General features: G+C 43.2%; 1 protein-coding gene across 3 annotated transcripts in view; it reads right to left on the minus strand.

The window, feature by feature from the left end:
• The window catches only part of LOC119399510 (alkyldihydroxyacetonephosphate synthase, peroxisomal), a 470,712-nt gene that overhangs the window by 374,101 nt on the left and 71,996 nt on the right, over positions 1-24,615 (minus strand). For 2 of the 3 annotated variants that reach the window (XR_007416870.1, XR_007416871.1), the window contains exons 12-18: positions 23,079-23,218; positions 18,237-18,286; positions 15,193-15,262; positions 14,540-14,601; positions 12,461-12,650; positions 10,980-11,037; positions 8,516-8,923 (exon numbers count right to left, since the gene is read on the minus strand). Coding sequence is in view for 1 of the 3 variants with exons in the window: in XM_037666315.2 (XP_037522243.1) it covers positions 8,799-8,923; positions 10,980-11,037; positions 12,461-12,650; positions 14,540-14,601; positions 15,193-15,262; positions 18,237-18,286; positions 23,079-23,218 (695 nt within the window). In the remaining 2 variants the exon portion in view is untranslated. Of the gene's footprint in view, positions 1-8,240; positions 8,924-10,979; positions 11,038-12,460; positions 12,651-14,539; positions 14,602-15,192; positions 15,263-18,236; positions 18,287-23,078; positions 23,219-24,615 lie in introns of those variants that run through there. The other variant, XM_037666315.2, reaches the window with a different exon arrangement.

Below are 24,615 nucleotides of genomic sequence, written 5' to 3' on the forward strand. Positions count from 1 at the left end.
TTTTCTAGCACAATTCTTACGGGGATTTTTGGCAACTTCTTTTCATCAAATACAAAAGCAAGGTATGCGGCAAGACTGCCAGAAAGCCGTTTTAGCCAATGATGCTATTTATTTTCTTATAATGCTGTTTACCAAATGATACTTCTCGATAATCATGAAGTGTATGAAGCAAAAATTTTTCACTCATATTTGCATCCGTTTATTTTGCACTTGAAGTTCGATGAAAACAATCAAATTAGCATCATCGGCTAGACACGCTCTCTGGCAGTCTTGCCACATATTTTGTTTTGTCTTTGACAAAGCAAAGTTGCCAAAAAGAATCGTAAGAAATATGCTCTCAGAAATTGCATAACGTTTGTACTAATGCAGATAATAAAAATCTACTTGAAGATTTGGAATCTGCAGAAAAAACTGTAAGTGTATTAAATTTCATTCAGTTAACCCAACTAATAAAAAAATGTTTTTCAAGACCCACGTCTCCCCTTAACTGAATTCAGATTTTTCTACAGATTCCAAATCTTCAAGTAGATTTTTATTGTCTGCATTAGAACAAAAGATATGCAATTTCTAAGAGTGTATTTCTTACGGTACTTTTTGGCAACTTTGCTTTGCCAAACACAAAAACAAAATATGTGGCAAGACTGCCATAGAGCTCATCTAGCTGATGATGTTAATTTTATTGTTTTCGTCGAACTTCGAATGCAAGATAAACGAATGCAAATATGAGTGAAAAATTTTTGCTTTATACACTTTATGATTATTGAGAATTATTATTTGGTAAACAAAATTATAAGAAAATAAATAGCATCATCGGCTAGACCAGCTTTCTGGCAATCTTGCCGCATACTTTGCTTTTGTGTTTGACGAAAAGAAGTTGCCAAAGATCCCCGTAAGAATTGTGCTAGAAAACATTGTAGAACTAGCATATCTTTTGTTCTAATCCAGCTACAGTAGAACCCCGCTGTTACGTTCCTCACTGCTGCGTTTTCCCGGCTGTTACGTCGTTTTCCGCCGGTCCCGGCATAGCTCCCATAGGATACAATGTATTGGGAACCCCACTGTTACGTCGTAACTGTCGGATCGTTCCCGTATGATACGTCGCGAAGTGCGCTCGGAGCCGACCGAGTGACTACCAAAGAGAGCCGCCATGGTGCATTTTCACGCAGCTTGGCCTCGTTTGACCGTAATATTAGCCGCATGAGAGGCGCAAGCAACAGAATCTTTCAATTGATGCAAACAAAAGCATGGCCTTCGAGATTCAAATTGCAAAGATGGCGTCTATGACGTAACTGCCCGCGAAAGCAAGGCCTTCGAGATTGGCATTTACTATTGACAAAAGCATAGCCTTTGAGATTTGTATTGCACAAACATGGCGTGTATGACGTAATTGCTTGCGAAAGCAAGGCCTTCGAGATTGGCATTCACTTCTGCCATCGCGTCGGCGTAGACTCATCATCATCGTTATTTGTCGGAGAGCGGGAGGAGTTCGAGCTGGTTGGAGCTCGCACGGTCGTGCGTGCGGTTCGCGGTCGGACTCGCCGCGCCGGTCGTGATTGCGTGTGCTTAGTTCTTTCATGCCTACAGCTGTTGGTGTTAAAAAAATCACATACGTTGATTACATTTCTGTGGATGAGGCCGTCCTAAGCTCCGCGTTTCTATCCATCGACTAGATCGCGCCTGAGCGCGCCAATTTTCGTGCTGCTCGTAAGAATTGAAATAAAATTCTGTACCACTAAATATTTTGCCATTTTTCCTGTTTGTCGGCTCTTACGTTTCCCGTCTCTTACGTTTATTTCCTACGGTCCCTTCAAAAACGTATCAGCGGGGTTCTACTGTATTAAAAATCTACTCAGAGATTTGGAATCTGCAGAAAAAACTGAATAAGTGTATTAAATTTCGTTCCGTTCACCCAACTATTAAAAACACACTTTTCAAGACCCACCTCCCCTTAAAGGAGCACTGACACAAAATTTCGAAGGCGAGATAATGGGTGAAATAGATGTATGTGGAGCCGTACACAAAGTCTACGAAATATCAAGGGCCAATATAGCCTAGAACATATTTAAAATAAATTTTAAAGTGCATGCCACGCGACTGAGCGAGATGCGAGCGCTTCGCGACGCCGACATCAACGCGGCGGATGTGTAAACAAACCTACGTCACGAGTTTGTGTTGGCTGGTGGCTGGTTGTGCCCTTGCGCTTGTGCAGCGCTACCTGCCATTTCTTCCTCCGTGCCTGCGGCTTTGCGTGTGCTAGTTGTGTTCTCTTCCGCTGTTCGCTCGCCGTGCCCGTTGGCAGATGTTATGGCCCGCTCACGCTAGCGGCAAGCCTGCCGCAACGGCGCGGTGTCGCAGAACGTCGGCCGTCGCCGCACGCGCGAGAGCTGTCCAACTTGCACGGCAAGCTTCGCCGGCGAGGCATTCGTGCCTCCGAAAAACATGGCAGCACTGCCAAAAGCGGTTGTCGTCCACTTCGAATCTATCAAGTGGCCGCCGTGCGCTCTGTAACGTGTAAGTTCCGAACTGATGCTTCCATGTGCTTTAGATTCATGTCCTTAAGCTTCGACAGCAATGTATTCGTCCCGATTCGGCGCCGTTTTTGAGAGCCATAGTCAAATAATTGATGCTGTAAGCTTAGCGAGTCGAAATGGGCGCTTCCGAATGCTCGGAGGACATAGATTACGCGTTTGTTAGTTGTTTCTAATCCTCCATAGCTGGCGCCACTTGACCTGGTTCGGCGCCCACCGCACCCACGTTCGCACGCCGCCTACGTCACAATTTTGCGTGTTCACGTGGCCAGCTGTGGTTACCCGTCCTCCGGAAGTAGCTGCCTAGCTCGGTGCTCCTTGAAACCGAAACTGCGACTGGGCGCTCTAAAAACGTCTCTAAATAAATAACAGTCGCGCACTCGCGCAAACGAGGTTTGCAGCCGTGATAAGAGGATCATAAGCTATCTATTGCAACAAAAAAAAACAAGATGCAAAATTTTTGTGTCAGTGCTCCTTTAATACAGTTGGCTGATAAGTTTTCAGCTTTTAATTTCTGTATTCTGTATACTATGGATAGAGGCAGGTGACCAAGACTATACCAAGCACAAAAGACGTGGGACAGAGTCCGGCACCAATTACTCCCACAACCACCATGGGAATGTCAAAACCTGATTTATTCACATGATCATCAAGGAAAAATGCTTGTGCAACAAAAGACTGACAACATTAAGAACCCGCAGCAGCAGTGTCTGCTTGTATTGCAGCATATCTGGACTCTTTGACAGTGCTCAAGACTGACGCATCGCTGCATCGGAAAAAGATTGGCACAAGTGACGGCTGTCTGGGTCATCAAAGTCTCGACATGCGGCGCTTTGGTTTCCAAGCATGCAAAAAACTGAGCACCTGGAATGGTCCACATTTTCAAGCGGGGGTGGCCGGCAGAAAGCAGCCCATTATAAAGCCTGAATTTTGAATGCTAGTCGTGACTTCGCTGCTCTGTAGTGCTACACTGGAAACTAATTTCACCATATTGTCAAATTCCATAATGGCAGCATCTTAAGCCAATGGGAGAGGCTATAGAAACACTCTGGCCCACTCAGCTGAGAAGCTAGTGAATTTGACAGCATGGCAGAGGTCGCTCGAGCCTATTTTGTTCCGTTGCAGCTTTACAGCATGCCTAGCATTTTATTTAGTGCCATAGTGAAATGATGAACGTGACTACACGTCTGATTCCTTGAGCTCCAACGGCATTTAACCTAGAGGGAAAAGTGGCACAAACATCCATGCAAATTTATACAGTGGCACAACCAGCATGGCATGATGGGAAGCCTCCTGTATGCTCTGTTAACAAGATTGCCAATTATATCCGTCATTTGTCTGGCTAAACTGCTGACTTGCAGTGCACAGGTGTGGCAGTTTGCATTATAAATATGTTAACTACACGCTTCAAGACATCGCATCCTTGTTTTGCGCTATAAACTTTTAAAGCATACATCACCTGCAGTTCCATTACAAAAAAAAAAAATGTTTCACAGCAACAAAACAGTAGTGTGATCTTTCAATATGACAGCAAAATGTGACACATACATTGTTTCACTAGAACAGCATTGTTCAATTTCATTTAAACTTACTTTTTTTTTTCTCAAATTTGTTCTGACATTGTAGTCACTAGTGTGCCTAGACTGCTGTGGAAGAAGTGACTTCAATGGACACCAGCATGTGGATAAACTTGATCAGCGTAGCTATAATGTCTTCTTTTAGTTGTTAGGCTAATGAAGTTAACTTCTTTGGGCCTTCTGTTCCTGCAACCTCAAAGGCCTTAGTGGAGGCATTACCCAAAGGGCGAGTTTATGAAGTGGAGATAAAAGACTGAAGCTGACGAGGTTCAAAAAGTGAACACAGTGAATGTAGTTTTGAAGGCAAATAATTTATCTTGAGGTTAAAAAAAAAGAAGCAAGGTGCACAAAAGGTTACCAAGAATAACATGATAGTCATCCTTGTAAAAATTATGTTAAAGGAAAATATTGCTAAGTATTGCCACAGATGAAATGTACTTTATTATATCGGACAGAACCAAACCAAAGTGTCCATACGCACTTTGCAGCGTCACATTTGTGAGAAACTTGCGCATAAACGAACTAGTAGTCCAGACAGGATGGTCATGTTTTTACACTTAGTTATGCACCATTAATTATATATTTACTTGATGGCCTTGTTTGTCTGATTGCTTGAACAGCTGTGCAGACAAACACGGTGCAGCAGATAACTGAAACATTTAGAGTTGTTCTTTCTGTACGAAATTTGCTATTGTAAATGACAATATTTGTAAGCAGCGCTAACGTTGCAAGTTATTAATCTCAAATTTCAATCGTGTGCATCCGATGCTCGTCGCAGTTGATGGCAGTGTCACCGCACCATTACAAAATGGTACCCTGGAAAACTACATATATAACATAGAAGCACAGTTATGTATGTGCAGATTTATCTAAATTGTGCCAAAGTACAAAGGTGCAAAGAAAAATTGTAGGCAAAAATCTAATCGATATGGCAGCATACAGGTCAATAAGTGTCAACTTGAGGGTATTTTCTAAGGATGGATGAATATTCGGGCATTTCAAATATTTGAATGAATATTACAGTATTCGAATTCGCTTCGATACGAATTTAGATTATTTGAAATTTCGAAGTATTCGAAATGAACGAATATATGTATACATTTGACCGCACATAACGCCCTGTAAAGGTGGTTTCACTGCAGCATCTTGTTACTGTGCCGTGAAACAACCCATCCAGGGGAATTCTACACTGCCGCGAAGCCACACTTCAAGGTTAAATGTACATGTTTTTTTAAAGTTTAAAAGCGTGTTATATGGCCTTATATATGCTAAGTATAGTAATTTTTAAATTGTAACGTCCACTTATAACTTGCACCCTATTCAAATGTTGGTACTATTCAAGGCTGCTTCCACTTCATTTTAAACCAAAAAAGTGACATTCACTCATACCTACTTATTTAAAAATTGTAGCGCTATATTAAACGAGGACAAGAAGAAAGGATCCCACCCCCCCTTCCTCTGTTCCTCATGATTGCGCATGCGTGCCTTGTATTTATTGCTATAAAATGCTGTCCGGTTGTTTCAATAAAAATAGTTGGAGGTAGCGCCCGTCCTGTCATGTACCTTTCTTCTTGTCCTCGTCTAATATAGCGCTACAGTTTTTAAATAAGAGTGTATCACCAACTAGCCCCGCAACGCAACGTGTTTTATTAAGCACTCATACCTAGTTCCAGTCCTTAAAAATATTGTGCAAGGGTCATGACGAAAATGCTCATTTTAGGGGCGAAGCTCCTCTTAGTCTAACCTTGTCACGCGTCCGGCGTAAGGCGTAACCGGTCAATCACCGATCCTTTGCAAACTGCCCACTACTTCGTCTTTGCAAACATCCCACTACGACCCATCACCGATCCATCACTTCACAGACCATAAAGCCGTTATAATGAAGGGGGAACGGAAGCCACGTCTAGCTATCACTTATGATTAATAAAATTTCTTGTATAAATATATACAGTGTTTCTCACGTCTTTGATGATGTACTGGGCTATCGCTTTGATTACTGCTGGGCAAAACCACTGAAGATTTCACGGTGTAACCATGATTGCTTCAGGAGCTTCGCCCAAGCTCTTCATCATTCACCCATGGATATGCTGTGATTTTTTTTCTTAATAATATGCGGTAAATACTATTCAAACTATTCGATTCAAAATTATTCGACCAAATCACTATTCGCTTCGAACCTCAAATTCACTATTCGCCCATCCCTAGTATTTTCTCAATCAACTCCACAGCGGTTTATCTATCACAGCACCATTTATCCCCCTATTCTTTGTATCGTTTGATCATTTGGCAATGTGACTACACTAAACAGGGATGCAGCTTTCAAATGGCAACTTCATCTCACTCGAATATAAATACTGGTTTCACACCTGCATTTAAATATAAAAAGCAAACATTACAAAACTTGGCTGCCCGGCCATGGATTAAAATATACGTTGTCAGCAAGGCACTTATCCTAAAATGCCCTGCCCTACGAAAAAGCTATCCGAAAATTGTGTTCTGCGGAGGATGAACTTTTCAGAAGGAGCCATCACTTCCCCTGTTCTTTGCATAAGAGACTTCATATTTGGGGAGCAGTGCAAGCAAAATGTCAAAAGAATGTAACAAACGATGAGACAGCACTTGTGGTTGCACTGTTACCCAGAGATGACACTTATCCAACTTGACCAAATGTCATTTCTGCTGCACTTTATGAAAGGCTCCTTATCCTATGAAGAGCCTTCAAATAAGAAGAAACCACAGAACTATCGATTAGCATAACTCACTCACTCGTTGAGGCTAGGAGGCACGACTGTTTTGTTTTTGAAAAGGAATAAGGAAGTGCATTTGCAGGCAACAGCTCTCAATCGTGTTGAATTAGATTGTTTTGCGGATATAGCTTTGCAGGGAAGCCAAGTTCCAGAGTTTTGCCAATCGTCTATATGCGACCTCGGAAAGTACCCTTGCCTCCCACACGTTGCTCACTGAAAATAATACACAAGCACAGGCTGCCTGTCTTTTTTTTTTAACAGAAATGTGTGACCAGACAAGACTGGAAAAAATGCACAAATAGGGAAAAATAATGCATGAAATGCCTTCCTTGTCTCCCAACGCAGCTGCACAGAGTTTTCACGTTATGACGCAACTATCACAAATATAGTAATGCACTACCTTGTTAAACTGAAAACACAAACATAAAATATGACAAGCTTTACTTTCACACCATCTCAAACTGGCTACCCCACCATGCCTTACACGAGTTACAATATAAAGGTGCTTAACTGTCCAAATGTTCAGCCAACTTTCAGAAAGATGTTGAAAATATGGCAGAAACTGGCCAAAGAAAGCAGCTGTGGTGCCCATACCTATGTATCATCAGATCTGCCATCTTGCAAGTTCCGATTGGCTGAAAGGGTTGCTATGTCCAACTACAAGAGGCCCAAAACGCCAACGTAACAAGATCTGACAACATGGAGCAATTTTAAAATTTGACAGCATCTAAGCAGCAAGTAAAGCCACAATGTTCATTGATGTAAATGCCAGTTTTACGAGCCTTCAACGGGTCTAGTGATGACCCGTTGAAACTTTGACATAATCCACCCGATTCTTGGGTGCATCGCTTGTGAACTTTCCTCATTTTTCGTGCACCACAAGAGACTTGATTAAAGAAAAAGGAATTTCACCATGTTGCTAGCATGCCCGTACACGTAAACACAAACCAGGAAAGGGAACACGAACAGGACAACCGGAAAACTATCAATCATGTTTAATATTGGCTTTGCATTGAAATACATACACTGGCACACTTTGCAGTGCACTTGCAGAGACAGGAGGTAAAAGAAAACAAGCAGCAGCACAGTGACCAAGCATTGTTATTCTCTAAGCCATGAAACAATATTGAGTTGTCAATCATACGTTCAAATAGAAATTGTTCAGCTGGTAGTGTGCGCTTGACCTGTCCATGTTTCCTTGTGTGGTTTGTGTTTATATTTACAGCCAATCATGCTAAAGGCTCCCTTATAATACTCAAAGTTAGCGCGAATGCACAAGCTGGCTGTGGTGACACTGCATCGATGCGAGGACTGTACAAGTCTGCTGTGCCAACACGATGAATGTGACCAGGGACATATGACATTCTTGAACGCCAGTTGCATCTATATAAAATGTCAAACCATGCTTAATTTATTCCAGAATGCAATCTGTGCACTCACTGATAGACGTTACACCAATGAGATGTACAAAAAAGAAGCAATCTCGGAGCACGTGCACTGCGGTAGTTGCCCTCGGTATGTGTGTCGCAGTTGCTTGGCAACAAGGCATGCCATTGTAGCTGCTGTAGACAGGCGGAATGCTGCGGGCCGAATTTCTGGCCAACTGGGCCAGCGTCGCAAGTAATGGCACACGCCGTCACTCGCACCAGGAATGCCACAACACAACGGCACTTTTTAACAGAACTGCACCAAGATGCACTGGTGAAATCTACTCCATCACTCGTCCTTTTCCCGCTGGTCACTTTGTTCTGTCTGTTTCCTTGTGACATTACTCAACTGAGAGTTCACCCTAATGCCCTTTACAAAATTGTCACGATAAGCTGGTGTCCCAGCTCGGTGTCCCAGCCCGGCGGCTGTGCCGGCGATTATGTTGGCCCCCCCCTAGTGTGAGCCTTCTGCGAAAATGCCCCCTGGAAGAAGAAGCAGAGTCCGTTTGTTCGTTGAATTCACATCGCCAGATTGCCACTGGCGAAGATGTTCTGTGGGTCGACACTTTGCTTCACGGCGCGAAGCATCTGCAAGCCCGTGCTCGATATTGTCTGCTCCAGCCAGCGCTTTCGGATCTTGCCAACTGGAGAGAAAAAAGAAACAAGGAAAGAATAAAGAAGTTTTTGACAAAGAACAATGTTTATTTTGGCACTACCGAGAGCTTGTGCCCAAACATCTTTGTGCTTGCGGAATACTGGGTTTGGGAACATAAACATGAGCGGCCACGGTACAGAGCTCAACTAGATGAATGCAGCTACTATTGCAGTAACTTAGCTGCTTTGATACAATGCCACTGATGTAAATTTTGCGCAGAAGCATGATCACGAGCAACGGGTGACATTTCCAAGCACTTCTGGTCGAGCACGTACTTCCAGTTTTCTGAATATTTCAGTAAATTTGTTTTGAAAAACGAAACTGGTTAGAAATCGATGGTTATGGTTCAAATTGAGTTATATTGGATACGTATGATATCGAAGCATACGTAAGTTTACTTAAGATGAAGGCCAATTAACTGTCACGATAATTAATGTAAATTAATTGAACAAGTTAATTGAAAGAGCAGACGCTTTTCTTTTGAGTGGCTGGGATTGTTGTGGCACCTGGCAGAGTAGATCTCAACCACGCACTTCTTTCTATGAGGCCTGCGAGGTACGCTATGTCAACGCGCGAAGCACGAACTTAAACCAAGGAATGAACTAGGGCACACGAACGCCGACATACGACTGCCACTACCACACACTTCGGTCAAGAATCGGAGTCACCTCCGGGTTTTTTCTGGCAAGAACGGGCACGGTACGCCGATTTTCAGTTATATTCTATGAGTATTTTCTCCAAACTATAGCGAACGTCAAGCGCTGCATTTTATTCAGGATCCAGACTCAAGCATCATGGCAATATGACAAAAACAATCTTAAAGTGCAAGGTGTTCATAGATGCTGCAACACCACCATTCCTTCCAGCACACACATTGAAGGAACTCACCGTGACACTGCTGTGTTGTTCTCAAAAAAAGAAATGAGGAAAGATGGCAGATGCAAATTTCGAAAACCAATTGTTAGTGAAGCTAAAAAAATTACACCATCTCCCGCTAAAGGGGACCATGAGGCGATGCGAAGCCAGAGCATTTGCACGATTGCGTTCCGTTGGCGTTCGTTGGGCATGCTACCGACCTCGGGCATGCTACCGACCTAGCGTCGTGGAACGCAAAAAGGAACGCTACGCGCGTCGTGTCTTCCCTCTAGCCTAGCCGTTAATTCTCACAGGGCGAGCGGGGAACGCGGTCGACAGGCACGCGAGAGGAGGGGAGCGTAGGAGAGGAGAGAGAGGGAGAGGACGCGCATGCGCTGGCGCTCATCGCGGCCTTGCGCAGGAGAGAATGAGGCGCGCGTGAGAGGGGGGAATGGGAGGGGAAGGGTAGTGGAGAGGGTTTGCGCATGCACAGTAACGATGGTCACACCGCACACCACCACCACCGGACTGAACTTCGCCATAAGATGCTTCGCATCTAATAGGACGTGAAGTGCTACAGAGGGTGCAACGAAATAGCCAGGTAGCTTGTTCTATTTGCTACCTTATTTCTACAAGTTCGGAGCAATGTAATGTAAAAGTAATCAACTACTTTTCAGTGATTCTGCAATTACTTACTTGAGACAGCAATTAGTAACTGTAATCAATTGCCTTTTTCAAGAAAGTTAAGGCAACTGTAGTCTGTTACTTTTTTTCTGTAATGAATAGAAGCCTATCACATATTAACAGAGAAGCTATCTAGAGTAGGACGAGTACTCGATCCATCCTGGAGTATAAGCTCGGTGACTTATGAATGTGTCTGATACTCTACAAACAGATATACTGCAGGTACAAGGGCCACCACATGCTGAAAATTAATCTTTACATCTTTAATAATAATAATAATTAAAATAAATTCTTGAGTCTAAACCACACAAGAGTTCTTGCATTTCGCCTCCATAAAAATCTGGCTGCCATGGGTGGGATTTGGACCTGCACCCTGCAGCTTAGCAGCGTGACACCTTATGCGCTTATCTTAACATGTTATTCGCGATGTTAAAGAACTGAATATGAAGCCAGATCCGTATGATTTTTCAGGCTAAAGATAAACATAAAGGCAGGCGTCACGTTACCTCCATGGTGATGGGAAATGCTGCCTCCACATGCCAGGATCTCTTCTCTTGCTGCAGCCTGAAAAGAGGCAGTGGCACTCAGTCACAATGCACTTTGTTCCTACTAGCACCAACAACGCTGAATTAGGCACACGGTTATGTCCAAGAGGCAGATGACATGGAATATATGCATGCAGACTGTGCGGTGCCTGCGCTTAAGAAGACATTCCACTGCCTAGCTTGTCAGTGGCACTGACTGACACTCCCAGGAATACATCTAGTACATGTAAAAAAGTACACCGAAACCTCAATGTAACGAACACTGATATAACAAAATATTTGTTATAACGAAGTAAGTGAAAAATAGTCTTGCGATACATACAGTGTTAGGAGTATACGTTTATAACGAATTTTCGCATCTAATGAAGATATCTTCATGTAAGATGTAAATTCGTTATAATGAGGTTTGAGTTATATGCAATCAAAAGTGTATGAGAGGTGAGTGCATGCAGTAACTCAATGGTGGATTACCGCAAGCATAATGCCTCCTACTGTCTGCAGGTGTCTCTATCATTTTCTTTATTTTTATCATCCCTACTATTCAAATAAAGAAGGAGCAGTCAATTTTCACCACCTTCATTGTCTTGTGATGGTTGTAAGAAAGAAAACAGTTATGGCAGAAATTGACCGCTTTAAATTAATCTTTGTCAATGTAAATAACACCACAGTGACTCAGCGACACCCCGTCAGCACCGTGAAAACATGCCAAGCGTCTCAATGCACCAGTCTGCACGAAGGATATTCGTGAGGAAACCATTAGTGTTATGGTATTGTGCCAAGCATCGGAATGCACAACCACAATGCCACAAGAAGGCAAGCGATGACTAAACCACAGGCCTGCCTGAGGCATTAGTGGTTAGAGCATTAGGTTTTGGTACTAGAGGCCGAGAGCTCAAATTCCGCTATCAGGTCATTGCTACCATTTTTATTTATGTTTAGCCAGTTTACATATGTACTGTCCTGATTGATGTCAATCACATGAACATGTGCGTGCGTGGTGTGTGTGTTTGTGTGTGTGACATCACATCAGAAGCTGTATTGTCCACCCATATCTGGAATCTTTTGTGCCAGCCAAAGAAATTCCATTTATATTAAACGCATTAAATCCTGAACCTTCATGTACCAAATACATAATATTATAAGGAAAGCTGTAGTGGATGTCTCCGGATTTACTTTGACCATCTGTGATTCCTCAATGTGCACCTTAATCTAAGTACCAGGTGTTTTTACATGTCACTCTCACCGAAATACGGCTTCTGCAGCCAGGAATTGAACCTGTGCCTTCATGCACGGCGACCCAATGCCATCGCTTCTAAACCACCATGGTGGCAAATAAAAAAATCAAGTAGCTCGATTTCACGCACCTTGTTACTCAAGTTTTATAATTTAAGCAAAAACAGTTCACCTCACTGGTCATGGCAGTGTAGACATGAAATTCTCACCTCAATCTCCTCATATGCGTGCACAGGGTCGGCGACACCAGAGTAGTTGAAGGCGAAGTAGAAGTAGACGCAGGCTCCCGCGTCGTACGTCTGTGTCACGCGACATGAGGCCAGTGGGGGCAACGACACTCCGTGATTCCGTGACTCTCGCATGATGACATCCTTGACATTGCGACACAGATCCACCACCCTGCGAGCAGGTGACAAAGACACTTATAAAATGCTTTTGCACGACTGTTGGGTCACCAATAGATAGCTTGCATTGAAATCAGTGTGGCTGCCACCTCAAGGTACTAGCATCTTCAGGGATTGCATAAACAAGAAGTGTCTGAGCATGAGAGGCACATCTTAAACTGAGTGACAAAACAATGTCAGCGATAATGAAGCAAAAACTGTCATTGCAAAAAAGCAATACGATGCACGCATGACAATGTGATCCACTGATGCAATCATGCCTGCCACATTTGCGTACTAGTAGCACAATGAAAAGCTGCATCCATCATGTAATGTGAAAACTATCTGCAGATGGCCAGCTACTGAGGTTAAAGTTAAACTGTACTCATGTCTTTCTAGCTCATTTGCACCCACATTGTGTGATGGGGTGAAATGTTGTTTCGTAACTGAAATAAACATTAGAAAAAAAACAAAAAAAAGGAAGTGAACAAAAAAAATTATGCAGCAGCCAGTACAGACTATAGATGCCATACCAAAAGCACCAACATCTGGCACTGGTTGAAGAGAGAGTTTTACATTGAAGTATTAAACTGACCACTAAGAAGCCATAGCTGTAGAATTATGAATTTGATTACATGATCCTTGAGCCCAGAAGGCTGTAAGTTTAGCTGAATGAAAACCAGTCAGTCTATACTGAACACATTGAAGAATACGCTGAGTAAATTCCAATTAATGTGGAAATCAGTTTAGCCTTTTCTTTATCAAAATGTTTCAGCATGTGCCCCAAGTGAGTTGAAGAGATATAAATAAATAAATAAAATGAATAATAAAATTAAAGATATTTTTAAATACAAGACGAAGTGCAGTTCAGTAGCATGACTTGTGTCATTAGTACAAATTCTTGACGCTAGCAAACAACAAGTGCACAATCTTGTTGCATTTGAAATTTACTGCCAGAAATGCCAAATTCTCTTCATTCAATTTCAATCCCATGATAGAGTTGTGCTTCTTTCTTAGTGTCCTGAGGCTGTGCAGTTAGGCTGGAGGTCGTAATAAAGCTCTGTGGATTAATCCTGACAAACCGGAATTTTTTAAGGAAGACCCAAAACATCGTACATGTGGAGAGGTACGCAGCATAGTAACTGAAAAGCGAAGAGTTCTTGATGCAAGGCCAAATGCAGCATAACTGCATAAAAATCCCAGCATCAAATAGTGTAGATGTAAAACAGTGTTTGTGTGAAATTTGACTGAATGTGTCATGAAAAAAAAACTAAAAATTTATGTTTTTGGTGCCAAAACTAGACACGCACCCTCCCCCCCCCCCAAACACACACACCCACGCACTCACTCATATTCTCTTTTTCCTCTGCTGGTATAAAATGAGGCCTGGCTCTTAAGCAGGACTGGTAGAACTATGTGGCAGATGCGGTGCAATGAAAAATCTCATAGACAACATGCTGCAACATATTCATAACCACTGGTCACCAGTTACATGCGTTGTCTGTTTATGCATTACGGGCTATTAATGCACACATCAGACAATTGACAGACCTGCAGCCTCACCAACATTGCTTCAGTTAGCAATCAACTTAGCCATGGTGAAAATTTTAAAGTTGAGCTTTAGATTGATCTCTAGTGAAAAGAAAAAAAATAATAAAGCTATTGTTCAGACTTTTGTGTCAAAGCCAAGTTGCAGTGAGTCAAAAAATGGTCATTTAGTGTTCCATTTCACACTGCACAGTGCACGTTCCAGCAAGTGAGCATGTGCTGCAGAAAAGTTTGTCGTTTTTCTCCTCACTTGCTTCTTTCCTTCATTTGCTTTTACTCAGGAAATTCTTGTAATGCACTTAACTGGAGAAATACTAATACCCTACACAATCATCAACTCTTCCTTCAGCAACGTACCTGTCCCATGGTACTGATGTCTCGAACGATTCGGCAACGACGCTGAAGTCCAGGCCCAAGTCCTGAAGGCGATTGCGTGAAGAGAAGAGATAATGTGTCACAGAATGCTTCAGGAGTCTATCAGAAGAGCAATCCTAGCTTTCATTAAACATTGTTTCAAGCGCACAAGAACAGTTTCTCAAAGCTTTTCAGTTCTTACAGCGTTGGTCATGTTGAGATCTTCAAGTATACTAGAGTTGGTACACTTTAGAATGTCAACAGCTGATGGATCTGTGCAATCGGTTTGGACAATGACCAGTAATAATAATAGTATCTGGGGTTTTAAGCACCAAAACAGCAAAATATAATTGAGAGACACTGCAGTGGAGAGCTCCAGAAATTTTGAGCACCTAGTGTTCTTTCATGTGCACTGACATCACACATGCACGGGCGACATTCGGGTCAGCAGTTGAGTGAACAATGATCAAAGCAGATATAAGAATATGTTGGCTTGCGCCAAGTTGACGTGCCATAAGCAACAGACTGGACCGGGTTTAAATTAGCTTCTTAAGAGACAACATTAACATGTGTACAAGTTAAGTACAAGTGGGCATCGTTCTTGGCAGCCAACAAAAATGGCCAAAGCGAGAAGAGCGAAGAACAATGGCACTTACCCTGATGTAAGCGATGACAAAAGTCAACATGTATCCCCGCATGCCGTTTTCTTCACCAGCAGCCAAGCCACTGCAAAGGAAAAAATTTTAAAAATTACAGCAGGTCATTAGAATAACACACAAAAATGCGGCAATATTAGGGATGCGAGTCGGGCTAGTTGGTGCCGGTTGACTTCAGACGTAACTAATTAGCACAAAAAAGGACAATGGAGGAGGTGAAGAAAGCCCGCGTCCTGTCTATTTTCTTCACCCTGTCCGTTGTCCTTTGAAGTCAATGTCTTTCAATGTCCAGTCAAAGTCATTGTCCTTTGAAGTCTGAAGTCAATGCAGCACTATAAGAGTTCACGTATTCAGAGACAGCACATGCAGCAAGAAGGAAAAAAATGTCGAGCAGGCAATAAAAAAAAATTAAGGTGAAGTAAATGACTTCAGTAGGGCTAACTATTGGGATAGTTCGTCTGACATGCTCACAGAAAAAAAAAAACATTGTTTTTGGCATGTTTAAACAGTGACACCTGTCATGTATTATAGTACCAGTGAAACATTAGCCTACCGTTAATACACATATAATGCCGCCACAGACAGTGTTATCCATAAAAGCATCAGTCAAAGATGTGTCGGCTCCACATTGCTACTATCATCAAAACTTCAACTACAGTCATGTCTTGCTAATAGCATGCCATGACTGCAGATGTGACACTATAATTGCACAAGTAGTGTCGTACAAACAAGTAGTAGTGCCATGTGTGCTGGTAACAGGTGTATGCACGCTAAATGTGGCAGCGTAGGAATGTGGCACAGCATGCGTACAACTGTATTATACACTAAACTTGTATAACATTTGATGCAGTAGAGAGCGCAATAGAATGTACGAGGGCTATTCAAAAAGTAAGGGCCGTTTGCCAATACAGTTAAATCTGCCTATAAAGAACCTCCACACAATGAATTCCTCGATATTACAAAGTTTTTCTATTCCCCGCCGTTACTTCATAGAAGCACATGTATTTGCGACCTCTATGTAACAAAGTGGCAGTGGGAGACACCCTCGATATAACGAATTTTCACCGCCAACAACCTCGGGATTTCGGCCGGAATTTTGTCATTTTGACACGAACAGGAGCTGCATGCATCTTCTGCAGTTGCTCCGCTGACGAGAGGTGAAGCGGCGGCGGCGCGCATGGCGCACTCGAAGCCCCAGCGACTGCGAGGCGAGAGCGAGCGCTCGTTTTTGCGTGCGGGTGTGCGTGAGGCGGGCAGGCAAGGCCTGCACTCCTCGAGCCAGCTTCCTTGCCGCCGCGAGCGCGTGCGCAGGCGTGCCCCTGCCTCCCCCCTCCCCCTCCCTTCAAGCCTCATCCAGCCCTCGCGGGTGCCACCACACTAACCGCGCCAGCTTTAAAAAAAAAAGAACGAAAATCAGCATTTGCACTGGCAGCGCCACTTTTCGGTTGTTGCAGTAGTTTCTGAACTGCACTTCGTTAACGTGACACCAGGTGACACCACTAAAAAAAATCCTTGCTCCGTGTCATTACGCTTCGAGTTCACGCCGCATGTGGAGTTCGCTCTTCATTTTCGACGCCATGCGCGCGTGCGTGGTTTCAATGCGTGCGCATGGAGCAGCTCCTGAAGACGTGCAGCTTTTGCGATTCTTTTTAATGCCGACAACTGTGTCATCACTACCGAAGAGATGTCAGATAGGGCGCTGGCGGAAACTGTCCGCGACCACGGTGACAACGACGGATCTTCGGAGGTCGACTCGTCACTGCCGTCACGTGCTTTGCCATCTTGCGCCGCGCCGCGGGTTCTCGAGACTGTGGCCTCCGAGAGTGGCTCTGGAAACGCGCCGCAGCGTTGCCGGAGCCAATCTCGGAGGCCACGTCTAGACGATGACGGAGCAGCATTGTATAGATGTCCTACGAACGTTCAGTATTACCATCCCTCACAAACAAGCAATAGAGCAAAATAACAGAGTTTTTTAATTCCCCTTGTGTTTAATTTGTGTGTTTCTTTTCCAAATTTTCGTGCTGAAACTGGATATAGCGAAAACCTGTTTATAAAGATTTTTCTCGGGAATTTGTCAATTTCGTTATATCCAGGTTTATAATTGTATTTAAATATTTACACGTTAAATTGAAGATTTAATTGTGCAGCCCCATCAGTTAATTCTTCACGAAGGTACTAGAGTTACTGTTCTGACTCGGTAGTCGTCTGCTTGTTGGGGAATGCAAACGACAATGTCTGCGAAAATCGTTGCTCGCACCTGTTGTGAAGTGCGAGCTGTAATTCAATTTTTGCTCGCAAAAGGATCATCAGCTTCTCGAATTTATGCGGAATTGTGCCTAGTTTATGGGCATGAAGTGATGAGTCGTGGAAAGGTCATAATATTGTGTCGAGACTTCACAAATGACCGCACAACAACTGAGCGGAGTGGAAGGGCCAGAATCCAGACCAATGAAACTGTTCAACAAGTGGACCGGAAATGGCGATTAGATTGACGACTGACAGTTAGTCATTTGTCGGATGAATTTCTTCTTGTCAGACGCACTACAATTCACACGATTGTAACTGAAAAGCCCAGATATCACAGTGTGTGCAAGGTGAGTACTAAATATGCTTAGCGACCAACTCAAACTGCAAAGAATTCCCAAGCGGTGAACTTCTATGCAGAGGGACTAAAGAAAGTGGTGCAGCGGTAAGAAAAGTGCTTAAAATTTAACGGTGATTATGTAGAAAAGTGAAGTAGTCTTGTGCTAAACTAAACCAGCCAATAAAAACTTTTACCAACGAATATTTATTTTTTGGAGACCAAATGGTCCTTACTTTTTGAATAACTCTCGTACATTTTTGCCGTCTGTGCTCCTGAATATCTGCAACATGGTTTCATTTTTTTTTTCCACAAGAGAGCTCATCACACAAAACAGCAGGCCTCTAATGAAAGGAAGCATTAGTTCTATATTATTTTTTTAGACAAGTGCACAAGAAAGTTTGCTTTAAATGTGTCGCCAGAATCGACAATAGCTCGCATGGAGGATACTGAATCTGCTTACCCGTATTTGGCTGCAATCTCGTACACCCGCCTCTCTTGCATGTCAACATCCTAGAAAAATATTAGATCATAGCCACGTCACATTGAGATCAGTGTACGCTCAGTGCAACACAGTATTTATTCACAACATGCATGTGCAGACTCAAAGGTACAGAGAGCTATACATATCGCTATACTTGCTACAGTTAAACCCTGTAAGCTCAAAACTAGAAAAACCAAGAAAAATTTCGAGATAAGTGAAACCACAAAACTGCTGTCCTTGTATAGACCATAAGGAGCCTTCCTAAAATGGTGTCAGTAATGCTGGTCAGTTTCACGTGCCTCGACTATCAACACGTCTGCGTTTATGGTGCAGTGTTACTGGCACTGCATGTTCCAACTTCAACTGGTCCATTTCAATTCTCGTCCACTGCAATCCATTTCAACTTGTGTCACCATTAGTACGCTAAGGACAATTAACGTCCTCTGTGCTTTCCCTGGCCTAATTGTCTGTTTGATTCATTTGGATGTGCCAAGACAGCATGATTGGCACCAAGATGACCAATCGTAACACAATTTGGAACCTGTAATTCGAGGACTCCGTAACCACCCACAGATATAAAAAAAAAGTTGACACATGTATCCATCAAAAGGAGCTCTATCCACCGGGGCCATATTTTTGTTCCACAACAATTATCGTCATCTGCTTTGCTTGTGTTTCCTTCCTTAAAAACTTTGTGATCGCTACTTTTCTATTAAGAAGACTATGTCATGGCAATAGCACGCACATTGTCCATGACCTGGAAATGCCAAACATGCACAGATGATCCAAACGAAAGGCACACTATTCAGATGATAATTATTGTAGCGTGACACAGCTATGCCCTAAAGGGTCTGAACTGTTTTCACACTCCCAAAAGAATACACCACTATCGGCATTCCTCGTCCCGAAACAACAAATGTCACATGTCTTGCTTGTGTTTCCATTCTTGAAAGGTATGTGCCTGCTGATTTTTTGCCAAAGATGCTACGTAATGCTGGCAATGCACGTGCTGTTCATTATCTAGAAGTGTTGGGCACACAGTGTTAAGAAAAGACGAAGGGCACACAAGACAAAAAGAGTTCGAGTGACACTGCCCCCATTGCTAAGGCAACCCGTGCACAGTAGGCAAAAGTTACTGTGGAATTCCGTCTTCTAGGCTTGTGCGAACAGTAAATTTTAGGTTCAAAGCGAATTCGAAGCAAACAGTGATTTGGTCGAATAATTTCGAATCAAATTCGAATAGTCTATATCAAATATTATAAAGAAAAATGAGCATATTTGTCATGACCCAACTAACCTACACAATATTCTTTAGAATTGAAACAAGGCATGTGCAAATGTCATTCCTTTTGGTTCAATGGGAAGTGGAAGCAACTTTGAATAGTAGCAGGATTTAACTTTCAGTAGAATGCAAGTGATAACCTGTAAAATATGTTGCGTTTTAAAACGTAATTTACTTAGAGCATAGAGGCCGGTATAACGCGCTTTTAAGCGTAAAAAATGATGAATCGATGTGACGGTAATATGTTCAATAAACCTAGAAGTGGGGCTTTGTGGCAGTGCGCATTTTCCCTAGATAGGTGTATTCACTGTATAGCACACTTCCACTTCAGTGAAACCACACTTACAGTGAAACCACACTTCAGTGAAACCACACTTCAGTGAAACCACACCTATCTAGGTTACATGCGGTGTATATCGTATTTTCCGGTGTATAAGTCGCACCTTTGTATAAGACGCACCCCCTACTTTTTACGACTTTCGCAAGAAAAAATGATATATGAGATGCACCTTTGTGTAAGACTCATCTATTTTTAACTCTGTCAACATGATAAAACACAATGACCCACGCAGAGTACATTCATTGCGAAATGCATAGTCACGCATGGTACTGAATGTCTGTAAGCAGCAGCTTTATTAAGGTGCAGAAAACCACTATTTAAATTTATCCTACTGGCCACATCCTCCGGCGCACTGTCAAAAGTTCCTCCACCTCGGTTGGCAGCGTCACTGGGTTGCCGCCTTCAGTCTCTGAGTAACTGTTACGCAGCGTTGTAAGCACCTTGATGCACATCGTTGGTGTTGTCTCTACTATGGTAGCTACCATACCTCTATGGCATTACGAGACTTGATGGGAACACAAACAATGAACGCGCCGCACGGTTACCACCTACAAGCCGGAGGCTGCGACTAGTGTTGGACTGCAGCAACGTCTCAGATGGAAACTGATGATTATGAACGTAGTGGTACTTTCGCTTTTGTAACTGATGTTGTGGGCGTTACAACGTTACAATGAACCGTAGTGGTGCTCTTTTTTATCTCTTACTTCAGTTCCGTGGGTTTAATGCTCCGTTTAAGGACAAACAATTCAAACAGTACAACGGGGCATGTGACGGTGGTGTGGCGGCCGTAATCTCCGTGGTCTCCGCACTGCTTGAACAGCAAGTAGCTGACATCAAAGATCACAGCCACCTCATTGTTATAACAAAATTAGATATATTTTTACGAATGCTCTCGCACTCAGTTTATCGTACTCGTGAATTAAATATAAACAATTTGGTCTCGCAGAATCGCATGACTTTTTGCGTATATAAGACGCACCGTTGTATAAGACACACCAGCGAAAATATCGGACAAAAGGTGCGTCTTATACACCGGAAAATACGGTACAGTAAAACCTTGTTATAACGAAGTTGAAGGGGGAGTCGTAATTACTTCGTTATAACCATTAGTTCGTTATAGCCAATATCCATTTCTACCGACAATTAGCACGCAAGAGAGGATGTACTCACTACCGAATCTCACAGCAGCCCGCCACGCAAACGAAAGACGGCCGTCGCACGGAGAAAAACTAGTAAAATAAGAAAAAAAGAAAGAAGAGCAAAGAACTGCTAATTTATTCACGCCAAACTTGGCGCACCAGCTGGCGGCTCACTTAGCAGAAAAAAAGTCCTTAATAGACTTCTGCCGTGTCTTCCTCAGACGGATGATGCCTTTTTCGGCCACTGCCGCTATGTCGAGTCCGTCCTCGCCGTCATCGTGAGCGCCGAACATCGGGTTCGCAAACTCCGGGCTGTCGTCGACACATTGGTCACTGTCGTCATTCACCACCCCTGTCACCAGGCGCACAATTTCAGCCTCTGTGAGCTCTTCGGTTGTCACCGCGTCAGCATCGGCACTGACGTACGTGCAGAAGGTGTCGCAGTCGGGCACAACTCCGGCGTCAACGAGAGCGTCCCACGACGCCAAGTCTTGGTCACCCGCGGCACCCTCATTGGCGGCAGCACCGATATCTTCGCTGTCACCGCCGCTTTTGACGCCAAACGAGGCATGCCGGAAGCAGTTGGCGATCGTGCAACAGCACCGGTGACTGCTTCTTTGTTGCTCAACGCTACGCCGAAATCTTGGGCCACTTTTTTCTTCTTGACGCCGGACTCAACGGCTTTCAACATAGCCGCCTTCTGCTCGATTGTAATCGTTTTGCGCTTTCGTTTGCCGTTGCCGTCGACCATCTCCTGTCTAGCGGCGGGAACCGAGAAAGACGCTGTTCTCATGCACACGCAGCGAACGACAAGCAACTACAAGGCCCGCGGTGCCGCGGTCGCCGCGTCGTTGTCCACGTGGTCCACGCGCGCAGCAGGAGAGCGGGCGGGTCCACGAGTTCCGCGGGAGAGGGGAGGCCGGGTGACGTGCGCGGGTGAGTCCACGAGTTTCGGTGGAAAGGGGAGGCAGGCAGACGCGCACCCTCGCGCGTGTTGGCAGGCGGCTCCTCGGGAGCACGTGGCGCGAGTTTTGAATTACCGCATGCGACGTAAAGCGTCGCGCGCTATAAGACATTGACTTGCCGGGTACCAAAATGATCAGTAAATGCTCGGTGGGGAAAAAAAAAAAGGTTCGTTATATCCATTGCGAGGAAATTGTAGCTTCGTTAAAACGAGGTTTTAAATACATGGGCGTCTATGGGAATTTCAAGGGGAATTACGATTGCTTCGTTATATCCATTAGTTCGTTATATCCCGCTTCGTTATAACGAGCTTCTACTGTATATAGTATGTTAATTTGTTCATTTCGAATACTTCGAAATTTAGAATAATTTAAATTTGTTTCAAAGCAAATTCGAATACTGTAATATTCGTTCGAATATTCAAGCTGCTCAAATATTTGCACAAGCCTACTGTTTCCACTATTTTATATCGCAGCTGCCCGCAAGAGGATAGAATCCTTTGGGTGGTGTCTTTTTCCTGTTGGTCTTGCTGTTTACATTTAAAGATGTCTAGAGTCCAGCATAACAGGTTTTCGCGATAAGGGCTAAAAAACAGATGCTACTGACACTGTGACGAGAGAAAATTTTGACTTGAAATATACTGAAATGTCGAGGTGTCAGAGTTTAAATTAATGATGGTTTACTGTATTTCCATCATTCATTCTTATGCATCCTTTGTACATTTCTCTGTTATGAGATGCACAACAAAGGGTGCTGAGATATTGCACACATTTAATATGTGTGCGTGCAGTGTGCGTACTCTTCACAGAGTGACACTGAAAGCAAAGTGTTTCTTCTGAAAGCACGTGTTTTCCGAAATTCATCAACACGAAATTTAAGATTTAGTTTTTTACAACATGCACAAAACCTATATTTGCCAGTAGTCTTGCAAACGTAAATTACACTCATTACAGTAATTCATGCGTTAAGCAGAGGGCAATAACTTTCTTTCCTTGTGTGGTATACCGTTGTTAGCTCTGGGATTACCAGCAAGAGATCTTGCACCACAGTTTTGCTTAATCTAAGATAAGGCCAAAATGTTTCGCTCCCTTCCTCACCTGCTTGTTGCCTTCGAAGAGCAGAGTGGTCACGCAGATCTGCTCTGGATTGAAGCCCTTGATGCGCGTCACGTAGAACTTCTTGAAGCCGTCCCACAGTGGCGCCAGGAGGGAAGATGCCTCGGGCTTGAGTGCTTGCCCTGGCAAGGGAGATGGCACACCAATGAGGTAGAGCCAACAGACAATGAGGCCAGGGCAAGCAAAGGCGAAATAATGTTGTAATGGGTAGAACAACACTTGGCGAGTCGATAGAAAAATTACGTGCGAAATCAAAAAACCTCGCTGGACCCAACTTGGACACCATACCAGCCACAATCTAACTCTGCGCATATTTTTGGAATGTTCTTGTTCTGAGAGGTTCCACTTTACAGCCACTGTTGTAGCTCAATGCATGGCACAAATACACTCAAACCTCGATATAACGAACACGGATATAACGAATTATCGGTTATAACGAAACAAATGAAGAATGGTCTTGTAATAGCTACAGTGTTACAAATAAACATTTATAACAAATTTTCGGATATAACGAAGTTATTTTCGAGGCAGATGTGACTTTGTTATAATGAGGTCTGAGTGTAGTGCAAAAGGTGCTGAACTTACTCCCAACTGTGGTAACTTGTTTTGTCAGCCTTTTCCATTTACGTTTATCTTGTAAATTTCAACCAAAAAGAATAGCTGATTGATTATAGCTACACTTACCCTGTCTTCGTTATCTGTTTGCTTTGCTAGCAAAAGATCAAGCCCCTCAATCAGTTCCCCCTATCTCCTCATTTATTACTTATTTCCAATGATTATTTTGCATTAGTGCTCCTGTACTAATACAAGCACCATCAAATTAAACCTTGATGCAACCAACCCAGACTAAAGAAATCAATGATGTATCAATAGACATTACTTTTCCTAATCTTAGTTCCACAGACAACTATTTAGTATTTGTTCCCACAATTCAGTTAGGCAATTCCACTCTGCTCTTTCAATGCAATGAAGTCAAAGAAGTCCATGAATGCGTGTACCTGGAGTGTTCGCAGCGAGCTGGAGTAAGCTGGTTTATCAGTCACACAATTTTTTTTCATGGTTTCTTATTTAACTCAGGACAAACGAAATAAAATAGCAGTCCAAGGTTGATTCTAGCAAGATCTGACAGCAGCTGAATATGCACCAACATGAAAGACCTCAAGGTTTGCCTGAACAGCCAAAGTTAATCTCAAAGTGTAAAGCTGATAACACAAGCAAGTATTATGTGGCATCTAGCAAGTATCATGACATGTCGCAAGTATTATAACATACACAGCACCTGAAGAAAGATAGCGGCCACTCACACTGCTAAAATCTGCTGAAAAAAATTTATGATGACGGAGACAAAGGCTAACATACTTAGTTCAAAGCGAGCTAATGTCTACAAAGAGATACATTTCACTGAAAACCACATTCGCCTAAATAAAGCCGGAATGGTGCTTCTCTGTGTAAACCCATGCGTGAATTGAAAACAAGGGTCCAAAATATTCATGGCTGTTGATAATGAAGTGTTGAAAAG

This window comes from Rhipicephalus sanguineus, chromosome 7, assembly GCF_013339695.2.
Source record: "Rhipicephalus sanguineus isolate Rsan-2018 chromosome 7, BIME_Rsan_1.4, whole genome shotgun sequence".
NCBI classification, from domain to species: domain Eukaryota; kingdom Metazoa; phylum Arthropoda; class Arachnida; order Ixodida; family Ixodidae; genus Rhipicephalus; species Rhipicephalus sanguineus.